Source organism: Panthera uncia, assembly GCF_023721935.1.
Source record: "Panthera uncia isolate 11264 chromosome A3 unlocalized genomic scaffold, Puncia_PCG_1.0 HiC_scaffold_12, whole genome shotgun sequence".
NCBI lineage: Eukaryota > Metazoa > Chordata > Mammalia > Carnivora > Felidae > Panthera > Panthera uncia.
Window position 1 is genome coordinate 18,158,106 of NW_026057579.1, and position 20,896 is coordinate 18,179,001.

Below are 20,896 nucleotides of genomic sequence, written 5' to 3' on the forward strand. Positions count from 1 at the left end.
CACGTGAAAATGAGACCAGAGTCAGCAAACACAAGCGCAGCAATCTTTGTAGCTTTACGATACCTTGATCCCAGTGTTGGACCCTGGTGGGCCCCTCGCCCCCAGCAGATTCTGTAGGCGACACTCCTCCGTGTTCCCACTTAGCTGACTTCCCACCCCAGCACCAGGCAGGACTGTGCTCTCCCTTTTCATTTCTTCCACGCAAAGCTTTACGCGCACTGTCCCAGCGGGCCGAGGCTGGAGTCATTGCAATCACCTGGTGCGCCTGCCTCGGTCTCACCTGCACAGGGCCTGGTTCAATTGATGTGGCGTGTAACCCGAGCACCCGGATGTCTGTAAACTCCTCGGGAGCTACCGATGCACAGCGAAGGCTGAGAACTATCTGTTTCCTACCTGCCAGAGAGAACCCACCCCGTCCCACCCTACCTAGCTCAGGTGGAACAATTTGCAGCAAAATATAAAGCATTTTAATTAGCTCGATAATGGCAGAAACAAATTCGATTCCAAGTTTCCTGACTTCCACACGCGCTACTTTGCTTCACGGCCAAGATACTTACACTTCAAGTTCTCTTGCCAAGTTGATAAGCAAAATGTGACTGGGAAAACAGGGAAGACTCCAGAGACACCTATGAAGGTTCCTTTATGACATTATTTCACGTCCTTTTTATTTCAAGGACCTTCCCTTTGCATCATTCACTGGGATTTTCAAGGTAGCTTCACTCAGCTGTCAGTGGTAGTCATTGCAGGACACCTGCTTGGGTTCTGTTCCTGTGACTCCTGGTTATCAGTGTCCAGCGACTGGGGAAGAGGCTTACATTCGAGTCAGAAGTAAGCACAGGGGATGGGGAAGTGTTCACTTCGCTCCACCTTTTTTAAAGGAAATCCAGCAGAATAAATGATTGTGTAAGAGGTTCGAGGATGGGGAAATCGGGAAAATGGCATTCTTTTAGTATTACACAGCACAAGGCATCTGTGCGACTCTGTAATGCAGAAAGAAAGGACTCAGATCTCTGTTGCCTTTTTGTCTGCATTTCGATGTAATATGTATGTCTAAGACACAGACATCCTCCCAGTTGGCTCTGTTATTCTTGTGGAAGCAACGGGATACATGGTTACATTAAACAGCATTAGTTACACCATTAATGGAGATGTTACGTTTTTATTGTAATAATAGTAATGCAGTCTTATTTTTTAAATAATTTAATGCACCCACAGGCTTGCTTCCATGATCAAGTGCTCTTCTGTTTGAAAATAGGGAGCAACAGGAAGAATTGGAAGCATCAGGGAGAACCAGATGGACAGGAAAGTAGTTTATAAGATTGAATCCAAGAAGCAGGAGCCCTGCCCCTCCCCGCAAGGGAAGCCGCCCTGGTAGCAGCAGTAACTGCCATGGTGATGATGAGGATGGCGACGACAATGATAATGACAGTGATAGCACCAAGCCATTATTTAATCCTTTACGGTTTTAAGCACACTTCATGCATGTTATTTTATCCTCACAGGTGCTGTGACTTTCCAGATAAGGAAACTGAGGGCAAGAGGCAGTTAAAAGCAACCTTCCCAGGGGCGCTTTGGTGGCTAAGTCAGTTGAGCGTCCAACTTCGCCTCAGGTCATGGTCTCAACCATTCGTGAGCTCGAGTCCTGCATGGGGCTCTCTGCTGTCAGCACACAGCCCACTTTGGATCCTCTGTCCCCTCCATCCTCTCTCTGCCCCACCCCAGCTCTCACTCTCTCTGTTTCTCTCTCTCTCTCTCAAAAATAAACATTTTTTAAAAAAATGTGGCTTGCCCAAAACCACACAGGCGGTGTGAGGGCACTTCTGACTTCCATGACACAAGTGCAAAGGTCGTCTTCCTGTTCTCAGGCTTCTTATCACTCCTTTTACTTTGTAATGTATCTCCACAACCCAAATGCAAAGTTAACAGGGCTAAGGTTGACTTCTGTAAATCCTCAGCAGTGCTGTTACTTTTCCATTATTTTTTAGTTATGAGATTTTTATTTTTGTCATGGGAATATCAAAGAAGGCAAAAGCAAAGTATTTTGTTTCACCTCTCACGTAGAGCTTAGAACACCAGCCAACAGGTTTGCCAGGAAGTCACTATTGGAATAAATCTGGAACCATAACCGTCAGCAAGGGACGCAGCCCATCAGGTGATTCCCCAAGCAGAAGACAGCTACTGCAGCCACTAAAATACCACTGCAGCAAGTCTGAGCAGGCCGTCCCTTCCTCATTATGCCTCGGATGTGCCTGATATTCCACTTGGTGTGACGGGTGTCTCTGTAACACCTTCTTTTCCCTGCAGTATTATCAGTTTCTTGAAGGCAAAGCCATATGTTTTGGGGTTGCCTCCTCCTCTCCAACAATTCTCCCTAATCCCTGCACTTCCAAATGTTTATATCATCACCACCATTTATCAGACATGCCTTTGGTGTTCACCTTAAACAGATTTTGCCTGTATTAAACTGATAGGAAAGGGGAGAAGTTTCTTTGCTCTAATTTGTACCGGGCCCCACATGCTGAGGAATGGCCTTCCTTTAATCCCTACAATATTCTTGTAGTGATGCTTTCCCCAACTATATCACATCTTTTTTTTTTAATGTTTATTTATTTTTAGAGACAGAGAGCAGGGAGGAGCAGAGAGAGAGAGAGAGAGAGAGAGAATCCCAAGCAGGCTCCGCACGGTCAACACAGGGCCTGACGCAGGGCTCGATCCCATGAACTGTGAGATCATGACCTGAGCTGAAATCAAGAGTTAGATGCTTAACCGACTGAGCCACCCAGGCGTCCCTCCCAACTATATCACATCTTGATTGCCCATGGGAGAGAGTTAAATAATGTTTAAAAACAGATAAGAAAACGGTTTGTTTCTGGTATGAATCTTTGACCTAAGAAATGGGATGCTTTGGTAGATAAATGGCCAGCCTCCCACCAAGAAAACCTTTGACAAATGACCTCCCTCCACCGGGCACTCTCCCCCACAGCAGTGCTTTATAGTGGACACTCTTCTTTGTAGAGACAGGAATTCTGCTCATAAGAAATTATTATATATTATTTGAGATTATTGCCTACTCAGCATTTCTACCAGAAAAGCAGCACAGGGAAAAGTGTTCTTTGAGAAAGAAGCTCTCGGAGGAGGCATTTAAATTGGGTCAGCAAACTACCGCCCATGGAGCAAATCTTGCCTACCATGTGTTTTTATAAAGTTTTACTGGAACACAGCTACATCCATTTGTTTACAGATTTTCTTCGGCTGCTTTCACACTACAACAGCAGAGCTGAACCGCTGCAAAAGAGACCATCTGACCAACAGTGTCCGAACTATTACCCATCCGGCCTTTTATGGAAAAAAAAATTTTCCAACCCCTGATCTAGACCATCCAAAATCTTACCGGGAAATTGTATCTTCACTCATTGAGGAACTTGACCCAAGTAAGCTCCTAGGTTTCTTTCTATCGATATATCCAGAGGGGAACAATTTTCTGTGGAAAGGCAGAACTCACCAGGAGTGGCCGAGACCCAGACAGATACATGATCCAATGACGCGGTGCTCACCTGCAGGACAGAAAAGTAGTTCAGGAGTGAAGCCTAAAAGCCTACGGGTGCCGAGAAGGTAACATAAATTGCAATAGGCCTTGTAGGGGCTGTGGTCAACTAGACAGCATGGACTCACTCACCTTTGGGGCAGATCCAGCTGGGTTCCCTTGCAGGAATGTGGGCCCAGCGTTACCAGAACATCTGAATTTTCAGGACCTCCTGGAAACTTGTTTTTGTGAAGCCTCCTAATACTTAAATGGTGACAGCTGATTAAAATTTAAAATACAATAGGAGAAAACAACTATAACACTGTATGTCAACTATACTGGAATTAAAATCATAAAAATAGGAGGGCATCCACACAAAAACCTGCACATGAATATTCACAGGAGCCTAAATTTATAATTACCCAAATTTGGAAGTAACCCAAGATGTCCTTCGGTGGGTGAATGGATAAAGTGCAGAACGTCCATACCATGGAATATTTTTCAGCACTAAAAAGAAATGAGTGATCAAGCCATAAAAAAGACATGCAGGAAACTCAGATATATTTACTAAGTGAAAGAAGCCCGTCTTAAAAGGTTACATATTATATGATTCCAATGATACGGCATTCTGGAACAGACAAAACTATGGAGACAGTAGAAAGATCAGTGGTTGCCAAGGACTTGGAGGGAGAGAGGGATGAACAGGCAGAGCGCGAAAGGCTTTCAGGGCAGTGAATCCATCTGGATAAGATTGTAATGGTGGATAAGTGTCTATACATTTGTCAGAACCCATAGAATGTACACCACCAGAGCGAACCCTAATGTAAACTACGGAGTTTGGGTGATAATGATGTGTCAACCTAGGATCGATGGTTGTAACAAATCTGCCACCCTAATTATGTTGCCTATGAATGGAAGAGGAGTGAGTGTCCAAGGAAAAACTGAAAGATCACTAGCAGAATGCATGCTGGGACTCAAGAACGACAGACTTTTACTACACCAAGTTACCCAAGTTAGCGACAGCTTTTTAAATTCCCCCTTCTCTGCCCCCATCCCATGTCAAAGAAGACTCTAAAATACCAGGCAAGTCATGACAAAGATGCCCTCATTTACAGTGAAGTACAAACAACTGAGATTCTTCATAAATATTGAGGGCCGTTGATGGTGGACAGCACAGTGGTGATTTCCACAGGAACAGATCAAAATGAGAGCAAAGTGATTGAACTTGGGACAGCCATTTAATGCTTCACGTTTTAGGTTGGATGCAAGTGGAACATTAATATATAACAATTATTTGGGCTGAAATCAAGTCTAGCATCTTACATTAAGAAGATTAATTAGCTAATGTTTATAAAGTACTGTGCAGATATGCCCTTTTAAAATGCTAAGTATTCTAAAAACTACATTGTAGCATTTTACTAAATGTAAAAGATCTAACATTCATCATTTCTTTGGTACAGGTTGGCAAAGATTCTTTTGGCAATGATTATATAGAAAACTTAAAACAGAATGATATTTCTACAGGTAAAATTTCATCTTTTTTAAAGTTAGTTTTTATGACTTTCCTCTGGGATCTGGTTACAAGAAAAGTTGAATATAGAATAGAATTATTAGATCCTCCTCTGGTGGCCAGAGAATTTTTATGCACAGCTCTGTCTCATCTTGCTTAAATGTCGTTTGGTTAATTCTTTCATGTACATTCCTCCAGATGGGAATAAAATGATAGGAGATTACAAACCTTCATCTCATGGAAATGTTTCTAAAGCAGGTGACAAGAGAAAACAGGTGCTACATTCACAAAAGATATTTTAAGAAAAGTCATTGAATGTCATGGCTGGAAATGATCTTAGAAACCACTGAAGCCGATACCATTGTTGCACAAAAGAGAAACGAAGGCCAGATCAGTTCTCAATTTGTCCAAGAGCACACAGCTAGTTGGAGCTAGAGCCAGGAGTAGAATGCAGGTCTCTGGCTCCATTTCAAGGCTTTTTTGCCGCTGCCAGAGGCTGCCTGGTCAACATTTCCATTTACGCTCCAGACCATAATGCTTCATGAGACACAAAGTTTATGAAGAAACACAAACAAGTGCATTGCATAGGTTTGACTTTAATCTCTCATCTGAAGCCTATCATTTCTTTCACTGAAGAAAAAAAGAAATGGTGGTCTAGAAAAATGCATGTGGATATGCTATGAGTAATTTGGGTGATTTGGCAGTGGGGGGGTCTGCTGGGTTGTTACTAATGCAGAACGAAGGTGCAACAAAGTAAAGACTTCTGTCTTCCTTGTTGTATAGGTGATGGGTATAAATTAGCGGTAATTAGTTATTTCTTTTATCATCCCAGATGGCTAAAGGTTAAAAAGCTTTTCCAGCGATTAGTAGTGCATTGAAATCGCTAAAATAGATTGTCCGTGCCAGGCTGTATATACATGATTGTAATTTCTTTTTTTCTTTTAGAATTTACATATCAGACTCAAGATGCTGCTACAGGAACTGCTTCTATAATTGTCAATAATGAAGGTACGTGTTTCGCATATTAGAGTGTCATTTCAGGAAGCAGTTCATGTCCAGAACTAGAACAGAAGCATCAGTTTTTACTCTAATCCTATGGATTTCTTACTATGCCCACCAGTCTAAGGCCTAAAGTGTGCTCTTTCTAGTTTAAAAAATGAATGCTTCCCTTTATTTATACTTCCCAGGTTGATCATTTAAATATAAAATTGTCCATCCAATACATATGAAGTGTTATAGTTGCCTCAAAATAATATTTATATCCTATAATGTCCCATTACCCTTCACGTGAACTCAGAATTGATATTTGTCTCTAAAAGCAGTTAGGTATTCATCCATCATTTCAGTTATACTAGGTAAATAAATGTAAATAGATAGGTGCACAAGGAAGTTGATGAATCATATTTATAGAATATTTACTGAGCAAATGGCAGCAACTAATTACTTCCAACTTATCATTAGCATTCAATTTTGTCTGCTCTTTAAACGGCAATCAAATCTTAAAAGTCTATATATACAACCATGTCTGTCTGTCACAGGGCCTTGGCGACAGTTGAAACATTTGTCTTTAAAAACAGTAACTTCCCTTTACCCTCAAGTAAAGTTTTCATAATTTCTTCCCACTATTTTAAGTATAAAAAAACCTGCATAAGATTCTTGAATTCAGAATGACCCAGCATTCCAAGGGGCACCTAGGACAGAACCTAGTGCATTGTGGGCAGTGTGCACTGTGTGAAATTAGGATTTGTCAAAGTAACATCTTTTTTTTGTTTAAAGTTTATTTACTTTGAGAGAAAGAAAGGTTGGGAGCGGGGATGGGTAGAGAGAGGGAGAGAGAGAGAATCCCAAGCAGGCTCCCTGCTGCTAGCCCAGAGCCCATTGTGGGGCTCAATCTCATGAACCGTGAGACCATGACCTGAGCCGAGATCAAGAGCCACTCAACCGACTGAGCCACCCAGGCCCATGCCCAGCCCCTGTCATAATTAGGTCTTTGATGTAGGATAGTTTCACACGATCATTTCTCACAGAAGATACAGAATATTCAGCTCTACTCCAGTGATCCCCAAGTTGCAATAACAATGAAAAAATGTATCCCACTTAAAGAAGATAATGTATCCCACTTAAAGAAGATAAAATTTGTCATTCTAACAATAGCCTGTGTTCATTACTTTAAGCTACGTCTTAAGTAATTATTGCCGCCTGTCTTAAACCTCTGTCTTAAACCTCTTTTTTGTGTTCTAGGGATATCTTTGAGTTCCATTTCTAGCCTATTCATGGAACAAGTTCCTGCCTTTTCCATACAAAGATACAGTTTTATATGACATATTGAGTGCCTGTTATGATAGAACTTGTCTGATTTGTGTGTAGGATATGGTTATACCCTTGAGGATACAGATTGTCCTAGAGGAGCTAACACAAATACCCAGAGAGGGGACAGTCGGCTCTCATAAGTGAAGGAATGAATAGCAAGGTGAAGTCAGGAGTGCAGTCTTGACAAGTTGAGTTTGAGGCCGGAACGATCCAGCCAAATGGCAGTGTCTGTCAGACAGCTGTAGTCTAAGTCCTGCTGCTCATCAGCCAAGGCCGGGCCAGAAACATAGATTTGGGAGTCAGCAACCCAGAAGCAGCAGTTGACACTAGCAGAAGGAATGAGGTCACCGAAGGAGTAAAGGAAGGAGATATGTTGCCTCTCAGTGTGTGTGGGTACGTTGAATTTTTCCAGTCCCAAGATTGGGTTTATGGTGAACCATCCCCACTTTTTTAAGTCCTCCTTGCGGCCAACAGACACATCTGCGGTAAGATGATAGGCTAGCCTGTGTTCTGTGTTCAGAGGTAATTTTAGGTCATGTCTATACAGGATCAGCACGAGCAGCCTGGAATGCAAAGATATGGCTGCTACAACTCATCTCTCTAGGTCCGTGCCGTCCAAAAGAAATATAATGCAAGCCACATACATAATTTTAAGTTTTCCATGAGGCACATTTTAAGAAATAAAAAGAGGGGTGCCTGGGTGGCTCAGTCGGTTAAGCATCCAACTCTCGGTTTTGGCTCAGATCATGGTCTCAGGGTTTCGTGAGTTCAAGCCCTGCATCAGGCTCCGTGCTGACAGCGCAGAGCCTGCCTGGGATTCTCTCCCGTGCTCTCTCTCTGCCCCTCCCCCACTCACGCTGTCTCTGTCTCTCTCAAAAAGTAAATAAATAAGCTTTAAAAAAAATTAAAAGTAGGGGGCACCTGGGTGGCTCAGTCAGTTAAGTGTCCGACTTCGGCTCGGGTCATGATCTCACGGTTCGTGGGTTCAAGCTCCGTGTTGGGCTCTGCGCTGACAGCTCGGAGCCTGGAGCGTGCTTCGGATTCTGTTGTCTCTTTCTCTCTGCCCCTCCCCCACTCGCACTCTGTCTCTCTCTCTCTCTCAAAAATAAACATTAAAAAAAATTTTTTTTTACAAAATAAAAAGTAAAAAGAAACAGGTAAGATTAATCTTAATATACTCGCTTAACCCAATATCTCTCAAATATTATCTTTTCAACATGGAATCAAAATGTTCTTAAAAAGTAATAAGAGATTTGACCTTCTCGTCTTTGTACTCAGTCTTTAAAATCTGCTATTCATTGTACAATTGAAGCACATGTCAGTTTAGACAAGACACATTTCAAGTGTTCAACAGCCACCTGTGGCTTACACTCATGGAAAGCACAGCTCTGGAGAGTTCACTAACATAAATGCACCCCCAGTCCTTCCCCATTTAGGTGGGATTATAGACTGTGGGTCCAAGTGATGAGTATTCAAGATCCTTTACCCCTGCTTCTGTTTGATCTGGTGCTGGATAGGCCAAATATCCTCTCTCTGCCTTAGCTGGTACAGCTTTCCATCTGTTAGCTATTATAAACTATGTTTTGACCTTCAGAATCACTTTTCAGAGATACCCTAGGTTATGTACATGAACTGACTGCATACTACTGAGCCTTAGTTTTTAGTGTTAGGCAAGTTTATTCCTATTTATACACATCATTACCACATCTGTCATCTAGGATTCAGAATCTTTACCACATACATCGTACCAGCCATTTTTAAGTATGTTATATATCACTTCCCAGCTAGTATTCTTTGTATATGAGAATATTAATGGGGAAATATTTTTTCGATTTTTCAAAATTATCAGAATAATATTGATCTTACAGAGCAGGAATAGTGTAAAAAAAGATACAGTAGGAATACAGAACTTCACCTAAATTGCCTAGAAATGTTAAAATGAATACTTACAACACATCTAACATAGTGACTTTGTAAGGGATTGTAACATTGCAGAATATCATTGCTTGGCTTTGCTTGGATTTTAATATAAATATGTAGAAATTCTTTATAGGCCAGAATATCATCATAATAGTGGCCGGAGCGAATTTACTTTTGAATACTGAAGACCTGAGGGAAGCAGCCAAGGCCATCAGCAGAGCCAAAGTAATGATCTGCCAGCTAGAAATAACTCCGGAAACTTCTTTGGAAGCCCTGACCATGGCCCACAGCAATGGAGGTGATTTTACATATTCTTCTTCCTAGAAAAGCGTTTATCCCTGTTTTAATGAAAGGTAACCTTTCAAGTTAAGCAATGCAGTACTTTTCCTGTAGTAAAATATCCTCTCTCCAGCCTGTAAGATTCACGGTCTTCTTATAGTTCTTCATAAGGTTAGAAAAGCTTATAAATTGGGTACAAAATAACCTGAGTAGCATTTCTGATATCCAGCGATACAAATCTTCAATCTAGTTAGCAGAAATAATACAAGTAGCGACTAGTACCTCAGAAGCAGCCCATGGTCCCATAGTGGAATGATCGCTTTTCCGAGAAGCGAGGTCAAGCCGCATGTCCTGTATGATGACTGCCCAGCTAGGTATATTTTGATAAACGTCTCTAGGAGCTGAAGATTCGTTTTTCTTGTTTTTGTAAAACTCCATCCCTGTTCTATAAACAACAGAAGATTATTTGTATGTAATATTCTCTATGTTGTCAAGGTCTTTTAAGTCTTTGGTTTCATTTGACCTTAGCTTTTGGAAATTTTCAAACATACAAAGGTAGGGAGAACTGCATAATGAAACCCTTCACTTGGCTTCAGCAGTTATCAACACATGGCTAACATTGATTCATCTGCCCTCATGCTCACTCCCCCCACTCCACCCCCAGCCAAGAACAAACTCTTTAAAAATCCAAATGGTTTCTTTCTTTTGTTTCTGTTTCACCGTTGACTTGTAGGCAAGGCATCTTCTTATTTAGACTCCATTTCTGTTCCTTGTTAGCTTTGTGGTCTTTCCAGAACCATCTGATGTTTCTGAGCCTTGTCTGTTAAATACATCTAGAAATACCCCCCCGACAGAATTGTTCTAATAATGAAACAAAATAAAATAAAACATGATGCCAAGCCTGGTGTCATGAATCTCAGTAAATTCCAAATGTCTTCCCCTTTTCACTTTTCTCTTTAAAGTAAAATCAGGATTGGGGTGCTGAGCCTGGGTGGCTCAGTTGGTTAAGTGTCCGACTTCAGCTCAGGTTATGATCTCGCAGTTCATGAGTTCGAGCCCCACTGTCTGTGCTGACAGCTCAGAGCCTGGGGCCTGCTTCAGATTCTGTCTCCCTCTCTGCCCCTCCCCACCTCTCGTGCTCACTTGCTCGCTCTCTCTCTTTCTCTCTCTCAAAAATGAATAAATACTTTAAAAACTAAATAAATAAAGTAAAATCAGGGTCATATCCAGGGCATCTGGGTGGCTTAGCTGATTAAGCATCCAACTTCAGGTTGTGTCATGATCTCACGATTCATGGGTTCAAGCCCCACATAGGGCTCCGTGCTGTTAGCACAGAGCCTGCTTCAAATCCTCTGTCTCCCTCTCTCTCAGCCCCTCCCCTGCTCATTCTTGCTCTCTCAAAAATAAAAATATTAAAAAAAATTTTTTTAATTGAAAGTAAAATTAGGGTCATATCCTGATCTCAGCACCATTTGGTCAAAAAAATATATATCAAAATAAAAAGTAGCCACTCCAAGACAGTAGTTTCCTTTTGATATTGTGACCATAGTTCTGTGATTTACATTGACTTTTCCACATAAAACGTTCTCATCAAGATAAAAAACTAAAAAGAAAAGAAGAAAAAGAACAGTAAGTGTATGTGTGTGTGTGTTTGCATAAGTGATTTCTCCCCAAAGTCTACACCATTTTAAATAGCAGTAAATGGAAAGTAAGTTACTTGAAATGATTTTGTGGAGAATTTTTAAATGTATGTCCTGATTTAACAAATTTTTCTCTTGGCAAAACAACATGCCGTGGCAAATTCTCACTGACATTTAATGTACTTTTAATGGACTCGAAGCTGTCAGAGAGAATTCCAAGCCAAAACCCATTTGGTTGCATTTTCTCAGGGGTGTCACAGAGAGAGTCTCGTGCCTGTGGTAAGCGTCGCCTGCACGCCACGCATCCGAATCGGGTGATGTGAACACAACGTGCCACCTCATTCGTGCTCCTGTCTTTCCTTATATAGGTCAAGGCATATCCTCATGCACCTTCTGTTCCTACTCTCCCTTGCTTCTCAGGGATCACGGTTTCCTCTGTCCTGCTCTGGTTCTCCGCTACCTACCCAGTGTGTGGAGCAGAGAAGGGTACCACGGTGGAGGATCTAGAGTTATCTAGAAGGGCAGGCAGCCTGACCTCAGGCTGTCATTTGGATGGGGTCCAAAACTGCTTCCTCCATCACCTGCCCGGCAGCTGTGCCCGCTGAGGAGCTGGAGGACCCGGGGCATCAGGGACGGGCAGGGTAGGTGATGGCAGGCCAAAGAGCACTGGCCAAGTCGGCATTTTTACTAAGAGCCAGCCTGCCTAAGGATCAATTCCACGTGGTCTTTCCCATATAGTGATTTTGGAAGGAGTAATGCCTTACCTTTATTATGTACTGTATAGCTTATAAAGCACTTTCAAATATATCTGACCCTCAGGAAAACCTGTGACAAAGATAAGGCAGGCGTTGTTCTCCCAAATTGGCGGTGAGGGGACAGACTTGGGGAGGTTAAGTACTTAGTTCAACCAAGGTCAGCGCAGAAACCCGGATTGCAGACACCAGGACCCAAGTTCTGTGTCCTGGAGCACACTTCAAATAAAGAAACTGCACATCCCATTGATTTCAAGGAACTGAGCCTTTGTGAAGAAAAGTAAGATCCACGAACTGTAACATTGTTCATCCTGTAGCCTAAGCTCTCAGTGTTTTCACTGCTCCCGTCTCTGGGATCCTAGAGTGCTTTCTGCACTGCGTCCCTTGCGCGCTCCCACAAAACACAAACACAAGCACACGTGCACACGTACTCCTCTATCCAGAACTCAGCTAGTCCTCGATTGGTAGTTACCAGCCAGAGCAGCTTAGCTACTATACCATGAGGTGTGTATGTTTGTGTGTGTGTGTGTGAACTTAATGTCTTCCTTCTCACATAAAAGAGCGATACAATGAAAGGAGCACTGGTTTGGGAGTCATGAAGCTTGGCTCTGAATTCAGAATCCACCCCTTAGTAAATGGAGGACCGCATGCAAGTCTGTCAGCTCTTTGCTCTGGGCCTCACTTTCTTCCTCGGTGAAGCAAGAGAACTGGGCCTAGAGCTCTCATGGTTGTTTAATGTCAGGACGTGTGAGCGTCCTGATGGCAGAGCAGAGCGGGCAGTCTTAGAGATGCGGCGAGCACCTGGCGTCCTGTCCATCGCCCTGTGAGACCGCCTGTGTGCTCATCAGCAGTATTCCACCTGCAAGAAAGGTGGTAAAATCCCCCTCCCCCTCCTCTGTGGGTTTATCACAGCCGCCTTATCTGTGCTTCTCACAAGTAACGAGCTCTGAATTAAACACACTGTATAATTGGATTAGGGATAGTTGTTAAAATACAGAGGAAAAAGGCCCCCTTCCATCTTTGAATAGATTATCTCAGAAATCTCTTTGTGTCTTCACCAAGAAGAGAGCATTGGTCTTAAACAGCACCTGCAGTACCAGAAATGAGCCAGTGGCGCCCTCCGGCCCCCTCCTCGGTGGGTCAGGACGCTGCGAGGCAGGCCCACAGCAGAGAGCTGGTGCTGCAGCTGCTCGGGATGAAATTAGGCATGCCGGGTCTGGTCTTTACATCCATTTCAAAGCAAATGGAACATTACAGGAACAATTATAAATAATTGAGATTGTAAGATCGCCAAGATTAAATTCTAGGTAGGACACAAAATATCTTTTAATGCCACTTTAGTCCTTTTCCATTTGGCAAAGCAAACTTCTTGGCCGGCCACCTTGACTTTCACAGCCACGAGCACAGAGCCCAACTTTTGAGCGTTTCTGCTGATCAACTCACAGTAAACAACCCGTAGAGGGAGGCCGCCAAGCCAGTGTTTGGTTACCCCAACCTTCTCCCGGTTTCTTTACTTAGGGTGACTTTCTTCCTATTTCTCCAGGCTAGTTGTTTTTTTCCAAAATTTTTTCATGTTTATTTTTGAGAGAGAAAGAGACAGAGTGCGAGCGGGGGAGGGGCAGAGAGGGAGACACAGAATCCGAAGCAGGCTCCAGGCTCCGAGGTGTCAACACAGAGTCCTAGGTGGGGCTCGAACTCATGAACCCCAAGATCATGACCTGAGCCAAAGTCAGACGCCTAACCGACTGAGCCACCCAGGCGCCCCCAAGCTTGTTATTAAGGCCCTCTTAACTGTCTGGCTCCTGCCCTCCATGGTGACACCATGAAGCGCTTCCCCCTCGTTTTCCTGGCTTTGCACCTATGCGTCCCCCCTCACAGGGCTCACCCGTTCCTCACTGGCATCACTGTGCCAGCCACTGGCATGCTGTTAAGACAACCGGGAGCTCAGCCCGTCTATGTTGGGGGCTGTCAGTCACCCCTCCAGGTCCAAGTTACTCCATGGTACATCTTGTGTCCTCTGCTTTTGTGTGGTTCCGGGACATTATTTTTTCCCACCTAAACTATTACAAAGGTGCGTTCTTATTTGATTAACTACATCTACTGATTCTTCACAGTTTTTTCACCCTGGTAAAATATTTATGCTAATTCATGGTAGCACGAGCCAAAGAGAGTCCTTTGCTTTATGGTATTTTCATTTTTTCCCCTAAATTTAGTTACTAGTCAGACTCTAAGCCTACATATCCAGCCTGTTACCATCCGGCCTTGGTAAGAATGCTTTCCTTCAGCAAAATACAAGCAAATAAGATTGGATTGGTTTTTATACAATATTTATGGTCAGATTAAATTGTAGAATGTCTCATTCCAGCAACTCTTTTTATTGCTTAAAACGCAATGTAATGGTTTCTTTAAAATTTGTTTTTTATGATGGAAAACTTCAAATCTATCTGGACATACAGAGAATAGTACAGTAAACCCATATTTACTATCGTTAAGCTTCAATAATTCTCAACACATGGCCAATCCTGTTGAATCTATACCCCAACTCACTACTCCCCCACCTTCCCCCGCCCCGCAACCTTGGAAGCAACAGCCAGACATTATATCATTTCATTTACAATGTACTTGGTTTTTGATGTAAGATATTATACATGTTTTAAGAATGATGTCTTTGCCTGGTGTATAGCAGGTAATCTGTGGTCAGATTGATGCCCATCAATCACCCTTTGGAACTAATCCCTTATTAGTTTAGTGAGTAACTTCTCAGACTTTGTTCTCTTCTGTGCAAGTATATAAGTGTAAATACGCATATAAGTATGCTTTGTTTGATTTAAAAAAGAGAGAGAGGGTCATACTATGGATTTTATTACAAAACTTCCTTTTTTTACTCACAAATTATAGAAATCTTTCTGTGGCTAAACAGAAATCTGCTTCGTTCTTTTTAACAGCAGGAGAACATTCCATTAGAGGTTTTTTGTTTTTTTTTTTTCCTAACCAGTCCTCTCTGATAGAAGCTTAGGTTTGTCTTTTTCTCTTTTTCTGTTAAAAACAGAGCTGTACATCACTGTACATCCTGAACCTCACTGTACCTCATCTTTGCCTGCCTGTGTATTTCTGTAGGATAGGTTTGGAAAAGGAATTGCTGGGTCAGGGATCTTTTGAGATGAAATGGCACTTTTATAAGAATGGCTCAAAGCTGTTGTTCCATCCTGGTACCTCGCTCTAACCTGTGCTCAGATGCATGCAGATTTAGAGATCATAATATGTGAGCAATGCTTTTGCAATTTACCCTTCAAGGAAAATAGGGAGCAATATATTTGTTCTACAACGGTAAAAAGTAAATGGGTGTGTTGGAGTGCTGGGCGTTGAGGGCCTTTATGCATAACTGACATCTCTTAAGACCTTGCAGAAGCGACAAAACCAATGAGAGAGACTGTTGCCAGGCTACGAACTTCAACAGAAGGCAAAAGAGATGGGTGGATGGGCGGGGGTGTTGAGCTGTGTGTAAAGGACAATATAATAACAGTAATAATCCCTTACGTTTGTACAACACTCTACAGTTTACATAGGGCTTTTACACCCATTTTCTAACTTAAGCTGCACAATAACCTGTGCAAAAATATGAGCAGCCAAAAATATACCATAGGATCTCTGTGGGTGGACATTCTGAATTCTAAAATAATGAAAATGTGGGAATAGCATTAGTCTGTAGACCACTGGACAAGATCCATTGACCAAACCAAACTGTTAAGACCAAGGAAGGTATGGAAGCAAACTAGCTAGCTTTATCAGGCAGAAGTAGTGGATAGTTTCCATTAGCCACGTGCTGAGAAGCATCTCCCCAAGAATGTGGAACGCATCGATGCCACAACAGCTACGGAAGAGCCACCTGAAAAACTCCTCAATGTGCACGTTCCTGTTCCTACCCCAAGAGATTCTGATCAGTGGGTTCGAGGGGGAGACCAGAAGTCATGCACTTTAATGAGCTCTCCTAGTGATGCTGATGTGCAAGGAAGTTTGTGGGTCACTGTTCTAGACGGGTCTCTGAGAACTGCAGCTAGAGGAGTTTACTCTATGGGTCCATTGGGGCTACTAAACACATAAGTCATTGGACCTGGGTAGAGAAAAAGAAACCAGCCAATCTAGTTGGGTACTCTGGTGGATAAGTGTTTTGATAAAGGGGAAGCTTCCTGTCATTGTGATTTCTGAAGACTTCTTTAAAAATAGTAAATAAATAAATAGTGAATGAATGAATAAATAAATAAATAAATTTATTTGCCAAGTTCCACACCAGAGGCTGTTTTAAATATACTGTAAATTGGAATGGAGGCTTGTGTTGCTATAAACAGAGTCCTGGCCTAGAGAGATGACCAAATACTGGACTTAAAGCTGGAGGACCCCACATGGGCACCCAGCTTAACCATGTCCCATCATATGACCTTAGACTGTGACCTCATCTCTCTGAGGTTCACGTTCCTCCTCTGAAAAATGCAGAAATTCTTCTGATGCTGTATTGGCTGTGACATTCTCATTCTCCCTGTCTCTGCTATCCCTATCCATCCTTCTCTTGTAGGTCTCTAGTCTGAGCTAGCTCTCAGTCTCGGATTGAATTTCTCCTCCTTTCTCAATCAAGCTTTCCTTTATGTTCCCAGATTCTTCACAGAAGCCAAGAACGTAAGCTTCTGTGAAAATGTATGTTTGGGGAGCCTGGCTGGCTTAGTCGGTGGAGCGTGTAACTCCTGCCTGCTCTCAGGGTTGTGGATTCGAGCCCCACCTTGGGTGTAGAGATTACTTAAAAACAAAATCTTAGAAAAAAGCGTATGTTTGCATGAGTACTTGTGATATATCTGGAATACATGCATAGATGTTCAAAACCTGCATATGTACATAAACTTCCTATTTGACTATTCTTACCAGGAAATTTTTGACCTCTTCATTACTTCTTTTCTAACTTCTTTTCTTTCCTGGAAAATGGACTTATGAACAAAAATGTTCACCAGCCTGAATGTTCACATTCATGCATGTCCTTTCAGGCCACAGCACTTAAAATTTTCTTTAATATTCTTGCGCTTTGCCACAACTTTGTAATCATCTTGACTGTAATACCAACGCTTGCCCTTGAAGCTGAAGTGTTGCAGAGTGAAAAATAGAGCAAATAGAAATAAGAAGGGGCTGGTACTAGGCCATCATAGAGACTGAGATTTTAGACTTCTACACCCGTAACTAAGTTGATTTTTCATTTCATGGGGAAAGTGGTCACACTTGGGGATTGCCCTTACCGAATGTCTGTCAACACACCATGTTAAAGATGAGGACCACTGAAGCCCCTTTCCGTTCCTTTACAGTGAAAACATTGTTCAATCCAGCTCCTGCCATTGCTGACCTGGATCCTCGCTTCTACGCCCTCTCGGATGTGTTCTGCTGCAATGAAACTGAGGTAAGGATGGAAGGTTTTGCTCATTCCATGAGAAACCAAAGACTTTCATACAAACGGGTAAAGCAAAGAGGCAGGACTAATCATGTCAGTTTGATTGCATGTGAATTCTTGAGCCCAGTGAAAACACATTTTTCAGCTAACTGGGGTGTGGAGAAAAGGAAATTGGTGAATCCTAGGTGGAGAAAAAGGTTCCCTGAGTCATCTCCATAATCTGGCACTTCTCAAACCTCAGCTAATTTTAGTCCCCTCCCTGCCTTCACACTGTTGGTGTTTTGTTTTCTTTTTTAATTATTCCACATTCTATGGAATAATTAGTATTAGAGTTGCCAAATTTAGTGAATAAAAATACAGGATGCCTAGTTAAATTTGAATTTCAAACAAACAGCAAATAATATACGAAATGGACTTATGCTACAAAATTGTTTGTTATTTATCTAAAATTCAAATTCAACTGGTCTAACGACCCTAATTAATATGCAACCCCTGGAACATTTGCTACATTCTCTTGTGAAGATGCTGTGACTGCCTGGGGGAACAGACATAGGTTCTCCATGATGCCACAGGAAGGACTTCAGGGGCCACTCTGTTACAAGAGGGCTCTCTCAGTCCATCTGAGCGTCCTAATGTATAGAGCTGAGTAAAATATCTCTCAGTTACATTCAGATCGTGCCATTCATTCTGAACCATTTTAGGAAGAAAATTTCAATATTTTTCCCTTATATAGGTCAGACAGTTTTAGACCAGAGCTCTCTCTCTCGATGTTGGGAGGCAAAGACATACTATACAATGCAACATGCAAAGAGAACGTTAGTAGTTAAAGAACTGTAATAGTAATTTTCCATGTGGTTCAGAGGCTGAATGCATGTTTCCAGGATTTCCTGACCTGCCTTTTTGTTAATTTCATCTCTCGGAACATGAAGTAAATAAAAACAAAAACAAAAAGACTGCCACAAGGAAACTAATTTTAACCAATCACAATAAGCTATGCAGTATTTTTGAGCACCCATTATGGCCAGGCCTTGTGCTGGGAGGAAGGAATTGTGGGAAGTCATAACCATTTTATAGTAAGAAATTAGATTACCCTCCACGGCCAACTGGCGTAGATTTCCCTGCTAGATACTTGCAGAACACTATTCTTCAAACACTCATCACAGCTCAAATGACTTACTCAGTACTTCTGTCTTCTCCATTGAATTACTAGTCTTGTGAGGCCAGGGACATCTGTCTTATTCACTGTTGTATTCCTAAAGTAGGCACAGTAAGAGATTAACAACAATAATAATAAAAGAGAGCAGTTATAACAATATACTGTCATAGAAGTTTTGTGAATGATCACATTCCCTCTCTCTCAATATCTTGCTGTACTGTACCCACCCCTCCACTACGAGGTGGTGTGAGATGATAAAATGCCTGCATGAGGGGATGAAGTGAGGTCAGCAACACAGGCACCGTGACATAGCGTTAAACTGCTGTTAACCTTCCGATGATACGACAGGAGGAGGATCACCTACTGACTGCGGCTATGAGTAATTAAAACCACGGAAAGTGAAACTGCAGATACAGGGAACCTGCTGTAATTATTTCTTGTCCTTCATGGTTTCTGTGCATCAGGAATTGAGACGGGGCACAGCATGGCTTGTCTCTCTCGGTGATGTCTGGGGCCTGGAAGACTCAAAGGCAGAGAGCTGGAATCATGTGAAGCCTACTTCACTCATGTGCCTGCTAGTTGATGCTGGCTGTTGACCAGACTTACACAAGGCCTCTCCTTGTGACCCGGGCTTCCTCACAATGTAGAAGCTGGGTTCCGAGAAACAGTATCCAGAGGGAGAGGGAGGGGGAGCCCAGCAGAAGAGTTGGCTTTTATGACTTAGCTTTGGAAGTCAGATGCAGTATTTCTTCTGGCCCATTCTATTGACTGAGGCAGGAAACTCTGCCCTCACACTCCACCTCTCAGTAGAAGATTGCCATTGTACAGCGTGAAAAGAGCATATACACTGTGACAAATATTGATACAGTTATCTTTGGAAATTACCATCTATTACGTTGTACCTGGCACATAGTTGGCACCTAGTAAATGCTTTTTAAATGGATGAACAAATGAACAAACTCTAGTCTTTAAGAAAATTGATCTCAAACACATAATGGAAAAAAGAAAAGCTTTAAAAACCTAACATTCTTAAGGATGACGTCTAAATTTTTTTAATGTTTATTTATTTTTGAGAGAGAGAGAGAGAGTGAGTGCAAGTGAAGGAGGGGCAGAGAGAGAGGGAGACACAGAATCTGAAGCAGGCTCCAGGCTCCGAGCTGTCGGCACAGAGTCCGATGTGGGGCTCGAACTTGCAAACCACGAGATCATGACCTGAGCCAAAGTCAGATGCTGAGCCACCCAGGCACCCCTTTATGGATGACTTCTAATCGATAATAATGTAAATTCATGCTTTAAGACACTCTCTCTGCTCACACACAAACCATTGATATATAAAGATACAAAGAGACAATGAAAAGGTACTCACAAGCTCAAAAACAAGATAACTCCACAAATCAGAAAGGGAGCAGAATCCTAGAGTATTCAGCCCTGCGTGTGCTATATTTCAGTCCCAGAGGCAGGTGTAAGTTGTAGGGACCTCTAATGGGTAATGAGCACTAGAAATGTGCCACTCATGGGAGACTGGGGCAATGCCCCCTGCTCAAACCCAGAGATGCTGGGCTAAGTCTCCCTTGCTAACCAAAAATGTTAGAGGAAGCTGTTAAGCCTGCTGCCCAGGACTACAGCATATGTAAGGCTCCCAAACTGAGGAGATAGGAGGACAGAGGTACTGCCTCTGATCAGGAAGGAATTAAGCCAATGCTAACGTGGTGACCGTGAATGTGACGAGATTGGCAATATCGCCAATGACAGCAGAACAGGAACTCCATATTGCCGATATAACACCTGGCTCTGGTTTAGAGACCCTTGGGGCCTGAGGGATGCAACCATAAAACCACTGGAAAGGCAGGGATAAGCCTAGCGGGAGCTGAAGTGTGGGATTCTCCAACTCTCAGAGAGCAAAGTGAGCTTTCAGATGACAAAACATAATGCTCAAGAGTTATCCAATAATATCAACAATCCAAGATGAATTTTCCCAGGGTGAAATCCAAATAGTGAAGCAGTGCAAAAAAGACATTAAAATAAGAATGATTGAGGGATGCCAGGTGGCTCAGTCAGTTGAGCATCCAACTCTTGAGTTCAGCTCAGGTCATGATCCCAGGGTTGTTGGGATCAAGCCCCACATTGGGCTCTGTGCTGAGCATGGAGTTGCTTAGGACTCTCCTTCTCTCTCTCTCCCCTCCCCCACTCACTCTCAATAAATAGATAGATATGATTGAGATTCTCATTCATTAAAAAAAGAGAAAGAGAAACAGAATCAAAGCAACAATATGTGAATATAAAAATCAGTCAATTAGAAATTTGAAAATGACACTGAAAACTATAGAAAGCTATGAAAGAAATTGAAGAAGACACAAAGAAATGGGAAAACATCCCATGCT

At 42.4% G+C, this 20,896-nt stretch overlaps 1 protein-coding gene across 1 annotated transcript in view; it reads left to right on the forward strand.

Annotated features, from left to right (window-relative positions):
• The window catches only part of RBKS (ribokinase), an 85,339-nt gene that overhangs the window by 23,481 nt on the left and 40,962 nt on the right, over positions 1-20,896 (forward strand). Inside the window, exons 3-6 of the mRNA XM_049651910.1 lie at positions 4,984-5,047; positions 5,979-6,041; positions 9,397-9,561; positions 17,277-17,368. Coding sequence (XP_049507867.1) covers positions 4,984-5,047; positions 5,979-6,041; positions 9,397-9,561; positions 17,277-17,368 — 384 coding nt within the window. The remainder of the gene's footprint in view (positions 1-4,983; positions 5,048-5,978; positions 6,042-9,396; positions 9,562-17,276; positions 17,369-20,896) is intronic.